Source organism: Carassius auratus, chromosome 20 (genome assembly GCF_003368295.1).
Source record: "Carassius auratus strain Wakin chromosome 20, ASM336829v1, whole genome shotgun sequence".
NCBI lineage: Eukaryota > Metazoa > Chordata > Actinopteri > Cypriniformes > Cyprinidae > Carassius > Carassius auratus.
Window position 1 is genome coordinate 22490168 of NC_039262.1, and position 7117 is coordinate 22497284.

Below are 7117 nucleotides of genomic sequence, written 5' to 3' on the forward strand. Positions count from 1 at the left end.
ATTTACTTCTAAGCTGTTTACTAAATGTGATCCGCATTAGAATAGTCTAATAAAATCTCTAATTGTTTTCACTTTGTATCTCTTGGTGGCGTTAAGGCTGAAACTGAAATGAACTCTGATGTCCCCCAGGGATAAATACTGAGTCCGCTGCTCTTTAGCATTTACATGTTTCATCCTGGCCCGCTTTTAAAGTTGACTTGGCCTTTATAATTTTCTGCTCCTTGAATGGTATTCAGGTATCCTATTCTATTCATTAAATCGAAAACCTTGACTGAATCAGCTTCCCCCCAAAAAAGTGACCAAACAGACATCAATTGAACAGTACCAAACAAGCATGTTTAATTCACAATGACACATCTGACAATAACATATCAAAAAAACATTTCCGCTGGCATGGTACTTTTAAAATCCTCAGTGAAACAAACACTCTGTCAGCACATTTATACTGTAAGCTCATCTTTCCTACAGATTCCTAAGAAATTCACTATACGACTAATAATAAAGACTAGTAGTATTTCTGTTTTTCATAAATTGCATATTTTCACCAAATGCTAAAGTTTGCAAATATAAATAGTGTCGTGAAGAGTTGATATCATATGTTTTTCCCCAATGAAGGCCACTGAGTTGACTGTGGACACCCGAAATGTATTTCAGAAAGCAACTCCCTTGTCTTTTGGTTTACAAATTTTGCTTGGTTTCTAAAAGCTTTCTGTATACATAAAGTATATTTGGTCATGCACAAATTAATGTTTTCCACAAATCTGAGGAGGCCCGTTCACTTTTTACGACAGCATGGACAAAACATCACCCTCCAGCATTTTTTTTTCTTTACAGCATTTTAACCTCCTTTTTTGATTGACAACAACAGAACAAACAAGGCATCAGCTTTTATGAAAACAAACAAAAAATGACAATAAGAAAAGGTTTGTCTAGTTCCTACACTGACTAGATTCAGTGCTTTAACACAGCAGTTTGAATTATAGGCATGGTGAAGTACTGTCGAGACATCTTCTGATGTCTAATAAAAGAGATCATCTAAAAAACGTAAAAGACTGAACAGCAATCTTTGAAAACATCATCTAAAAATACTCTCGGTTAAAGTATAGATAATTTGTTGTGAAAGAAAAAAAACTTTTTTTTAACCTCTAATATCATATCACTGAATCTTTAAAAAAAAAGAAAAAATCTTAATTACCAATAACTTAAGTACATAAATTATTACAGCTCTCACAAAATTGAAAGTTTGAATATGACTAAGAAAACAAAGTGTGAAGAACACAACACAAAACACATAAGGGTAGAAATAATTGGTCCAGACATTTCTACTTGGTCCAGCAGCTGACCGTTAAAATTGCTTGTCGTTGCATTACATCCACAGGAAGGACACAAATGAGTGATGTCCTGTATGAAGAGAAGCTTTGGCACGGACACACCAATCAGACGATGCGGTAAACACACATGCATAGGAGGTCAGCCTCGCTCTCCAGCCTATTTATTTTATTTATTGTCTGTATGTTGGTGTGGTATTTGAGATAGGACTGTGTGGTGTATGTGTGTTATCATGAGTGTGTTCTTCTCACAGCATTGCAGAAATCAGGCAGCTGATCCAATACACATCGGTACCCTTAACAGAACAGGATGTTCTGTGTCTATCCTGCTTCTCGCTCACAATGACGATTCCACCTCCCTAGTCATGATCACAATGGATTCTGGCTTGCTCGTTTCCTCCACAGACTCGCTGATGATCTCCAGAGATGTAGCAGAAGCACTGGTTACAGTTGGGGTTTTGGCTTCGCATGATTTCTTTGCATCTACCGCTCCATCGGGAGGCTTTGCGGAATCGGCGGCGCCACAGCAGAGCTTTGGTGCACACTGCGTTCTACAGGAGAGCTCGCAGAGCGACGTGCGAGAATCAGAGTTCATGGTTACGAATTCCGGTTGGATGGTTGTAGCGTGGATGCCCTCATCATGGAAAAAGTCCTTGATACGCTTGGCTACGTCCATGTAGGATGTGGGGTCGTGGCATTTGATGTGCGCGGAGGCGATTATGCGACTGCCCGCCAGCTGCCAGATGTGCAGCTCGTGCACCGCCAACACGCCCTCCAGTTCCCGCAGGCGAGAGTTGAGCTGATGCATGTCGATTTGCTTGGGCACGGTCTGTAGCAGGATGAGTGCAGACTCCTTCAACAAGGGGTATGTGGTGTAGAGGAGGATACAGACCATAATGATGCAGAGCGTGGGGTCAAGATACAGCACCCAACAGGGTCCAGCTATTTTGGTGCCGTTAGTAAATGCACCGCTGCTATTGAGTGAATGGTCTGCGCAATGCTGGCCCACACAAGGGTTCTCACACATTTCGCCCGGCTTGCATGGATTCCATACCAGTATGAAGATGATGGCGTTGATTACCACAATAACTGAGCCGAGAGCGTCGCCCAGCACGTGCAGGAAAACACCCCGCATGTTGAGCTGGGACGCCGAGTCGTGTCCATTCTCCAGCTCTTCGTACGGAGCGCTGCCGTTAATCTGCAAATCCAGGCTGTCACTGGGACACATCTCTACAGAGGAGAGAGCAAGCAAGCAAGCATGAAAATTCCAAGAAGATCTGCACAAAACAACAGTTTGTATTGAAATTAATCGGCAGTTATACTTTGCACCATTTACCTTGGAAAGACAAACTTTTCAACATCTGAGGAAATTTGTAACAAATTTGAGGAAGTGTGGGTGTATAAAAGCACTGGAATGTTTCACTATTTGTACATTTGTGCTTGTATTCACAGCATTCCAGATAACAGTATGGGAGCAGTGCAAAGAGGAATGTGGGGTGGGGTTACTTTATTCTTTCACTGGAGTGAGAAGGAATTAATTTTCTTTTCTTTTTTTACTTTTTTGAAAGGCCGTGTTTCTCTGGCTCAAAGAGATTCTCATGCCAACTAGCAGGGACCAAGTAAAGAACAGAAAATTGTAGCTGGAGGAGTAATTACAGAACAGTTTGAGAGGGGAGGGGAAACTATTGTTGCTCCACTCACATACTCTGTTCCAGACCAGCTTTTAAATATGTGCTGATATTCTAAAGTATTCTGTGGAACACAAAGCAAGAGATTTAGAAGAATATTTACAAGTTACCCATATAATTCATGCTGATGGAGCTTCCTCCCCCCACCCAAAAAAAACCTTTGGACCCCACTGACTTTCAGTACATAGACAAAAACAGTATTCCACAGCAGAAAGTATTGGATCGTTCACACCAAGAATGATAACAATAACTGCAACAACAACTATATTGACATCTACACCATCACACAATAGCATTCTGTTTATTTTAAGCACACGCTGCAGTCATTTCCTGCTAGCGTTTGTCATAATGAGTGGATCATTGAATAATTGACTCAAATTATTTGTTCAATAACAGATTCATTTAGGAATTAAACATTGCAGTGCTGCTTTGAGATGGACAAAAGCTGGCTGTGGGTGATGTAACCCATCTGTTCATCTCTCATGTGATAATCTCTTCAGATTTCATCTGGGGTGTCTTAAACATGCAAGCAGACAAGGCCTTGGTTGAAATTGCTCTAGATAAGCTGAGTGACTGTTTCAGCTTGTATTTGGAATAAACTGCTTTTCTTGAAGGAACATATCTTCTTACAATTCTGCTTATCTGATATACACTGATAATAGCACAGAATGAAAGCTCTTCGCTGGTAATTAGCTGCCATGCCATTACATTGTTGCGAATCCATAGAAACCATGCATTTAACCTAATTATGCAAAAGAGCATGGTTGACTGTTGCTCAAACTATCAAAAAAAAAAAAAAATGAACAGATTAATCAAATAAAGTGTGTGATAATGGACAGGCAAGCAGCAGATGAAAAACCTCTAAGGGTCGTGACACACCAAGTCATTGGTCAGTTGGTGCGGTCCAATGGTGGGCCTTCGTTGAGCATCTGTCAGCACTGCTTTTTGCGGTAAATTCCTCACTGTTTGCACTATTCAGGCACCGCCTGTGTTTACAAGGATGCTTCCAGAGGCATACATTTTGACATAATTTTGCGCGAATGTGGCATTTTAAGCACAAATAGATACAGAAGTGAATGTAATTCAATAATTCACGTGGTCTGCGTGGCTCTCACAGTGTCTACACCGGACGCGAGTGGCGCAGTGCAACACGGCAAAATACATTAAAACCCATTATAATCAGTGATGCGGTCTACATGATGCCATGTTCTATTTATGACTCAATTTAAAATAACTTGCAGCAGTCTCTGCAACTGTTGTGTCTGGTGTATACATGTATGTTGTGTAAGCAAAGAAAATGATTCGTATATAAATAACGCTTAGTACTAGTACAGTAAACATCGCACATACTGCGATGTTACTATTGCGGATGTGCACATTGTGATATCAATGCTGAAATGATAGATCACGCACCCCTAGTTTACAGTTTGTATATCCGTAGTTCCACTTCTGGTTTCCCTTTTTGAATAACGAATACAGTCTACTGCCACCTGGTGGTACTGCAGGCACATAATGTATGCTATAGTTGGCGTAGGCGTAGTTAACCTCTGCGGTGTGCGCAGATGTGGTATAACACCCAAAAGAAAATATCACGGGAACCTTAATTATTGTTATATCAACTTCAAATTTGGAACATAATTTTCTTTAGACATAAGGCTTCAATTTTATAGCAATTTTGGATTAAAAATATATTTTGAAAAATACTTTTTATATATATATATATATATATATATATATATATATATATATATATATATATATATATATATATATATATATATATAATCTGCATATTGTCTTTATCATATTGTCCAATCATAAGTATGTTCATGAATTATAACAATTTAAGTTTGGATGGTGTATTTTCACATTTATGTTTAAAAATGGGGGTTACACTAAAAAATGGGGGGTTAAGAATCTCAAATGTTAGCTGACCACCTATGTGGCGTAGATTGAATGCTATTTTTGACAGTCCCCAAACAAAGCCCAGAACCGTTACCAGAGCTACGACCAGCGTGATAACAGTGATCATGTCCAGCAGCATTGTGACCCCAAATTCCTACACGGCCTTTATAAAGTACCTAGCTACCAATCTATCTATCTAAAATAAAAAAAAAAAAAAAAAAAAATATATATATATATATATATATATATATATATATATATATATATATATAAGAACAGTGACATCTATCTAATACAAAACCACCACAATTCGACTGTAGTAACAGTAGAGTAACTATATGTTAGCAGAAACCATGTTTTTAAAAACAAACAAAAAAACCTGGTTGACTAGTTTTTGCTGGGCTTCAGGCTGGTTTTAGAGGAGTCTTCTTTAGCTGCTCTTCTACTGTATCGACAAAACCCCCACGGAGACATTTCTCAAAATATCTACATTTATGGTCCACAAAACAAAGTCACGCGGGTTTGAAAAATTACATGAGGGTGGCATAAATGATGACATAATTCATTTTGGGGTGATCAATCGCTCGAGCCTGAATGATTCTGTTGCTAGTGGTTACACATTAACAAACATGCCCAACGAGAAGCAAAAGCCCAAAGAGGAAAGTGTTGCACACGTTTCACACACGAAACTACATCACCCTGCTCCATTCTGATTAATAATACAGACCCGATCGCGCGTGTTCTGTATAATTAAGAATATCTATAGTATCTAGTGACCATATTAATAAATTATGATGACACAAACCCGATGTACCGGATCTGCTCCTGTCCGGATTAACGCCATTAGGGCTGTTGTTCTGATTCGAGACCAGATTATTGGTCTCCTCTCCCGCGCACCGACTGTCCTCCAGCGTCTCACTCCGGCGCACCTTCCCGTTCTTGTGCTTTTTGTGTCCCCCGTGGCTGTGGCCGTGTCCTCCGTGGGAATGGCCGTGTCCGCCGCCTCCGGCGTGCCCATGAAAAAGACAGAGCCCGAACAGGTTGACCAGCAGCCCCGCAGCGCCCACCCCGATCACCACCTCGGGCTTCTCGATCTCATGGGGCTCCGTGAAGCGCTCGATGGCCTCCAGGATGATGGTGAAGCAGAGCGCGGTGAGGAACACGGCGTTGACCAGCGCGCCCATCACCTCGGCCCGGATCCAGCCGAACGTGTTTTTGTTGGTGGACTGGGTCTTCTCCGCGAAACGCACCGCCACCAGAGCCACGACCAGCGCGATCACGTCCGACAGCATATGAAAGGAGTCCGACAGCATCGCTAGAGAAGACGTGATCCGGCTCACCACCACCTCCACGATGAAAAAGCCGAAGGTGAGCGACAGCATGCAGAGCAGGCGGACCCGGTTCGGCGCGCAGGCCATGACTCCGCCGCGAGACGAACAAAGATGTAAACGAACACGATTCCCCTTCGGGTTAATATCTCATAACTGAGCTCGTTCAGGCCGGAATACGGGAGGCGACTCTGTGAGCCGGTTATGGTGCTAGTCTTCTGTCTCCCGTCTGCAGACGGCTGAAACTTTGCACCCGGACCGGCGAACTTTCCACACGGAACACGCTCAATCAGGCCACGCCCATACCCACCTGTGATTGGCTGAGCGCTAGGGATCGAGGAAAATTTAACTCGTCCCAGGAAAAGCGAAGAACTGCATTACTGCATTCACGTTTATTTGACGTCTACTTTTACATCGGCAAGACATTTTGTGTGTGTGTGTGTTTGCTCATCTGCAATGCGTCTAAAGGACGTTTCCTTTTAGATGCAAAAAAGATGTTTATATACGTAAAACCGACATCTTTCATCTCAAGTTGCCAAGACCTTGTGTGTGGTTATTTGGACAAGGCAAGAGTATCCCTCGAGTCGTGATCGCACACACACATCTTTTACTGTCTATGGCAAGATGTCTGTTAAAGATCTCTTGATCTGGAAAGCATCTGCGGTGTACAGACGTTAAGTTTGACATAAATTCTAAATCATAAACATCTTAAAGACATCTATTTGACATCTGATAGGAAACGTCCTATAGATGTATTGCAAATGAGCAGACGTCTCTGTGATGAACGCATGTAAACCTGAAATGTTAGCGATCACACTTATAAAGACTAAAACAGCAATTTTATTTTCATATTCATTTGTTTTAATTA

General features: G+C 41.4%; 1 protein-coding gene across 2 annotated transcripts; it reads right to left on the minus strand.

The window, feature by feature from the left end:
• Positions 1–314: 314 nt before the first annotated feature.
• slc30a1a (solute carrier family 30 member 1a) lies at positions 315–6567 on the minus strand. 2 transcript variants are annotated; one of them, XM_026291495.1, is made up of 2 exons: positions 5736–6567; positions 315–2558 (listed from the first exon to the last, which is right to left on the minus strand). In XM_026291495.1, the coding sequence occupies exons 1-2, from the start codon at positions 6337–6339 to the stop codon at positions 1666–1668; spliced, it is 1497 nt and encodes a 498-aa protein (XP_026147280.1). In that variant the 5' UTR covers positions 6340–6567; the 3' UTR covers positions 315–1665. The 2 variants fall into 2 exon arrangements, with proteins under 2 accessions (XP_026147280.1, XP_026147278.1); XM_026291493.1 differs by having other exon boundaries at positions 5727–6555.
• Positions 6568–7117: the final 550 nt, after the last annotated feature.

What these genes read in the sequence shown, in the direction of transcription:
- slc30a1a (XM_026291493.1), bottom strand. Translation starts at nt 6,339, where the DNA reads ATGGCCTGCGCGCCGAACCGGGTCCGCCTGCTCTGCATGCTGTCGCTC. An exon ending in GAGCAGATCCGGTACATCGG is followed by an intron (nt 2,559 to 5,726) that starts GTTTGTGTCATC and finishes TCTCCTCTGTAG; the next exon opens with AGATGTGTCCCAGTGACAGC.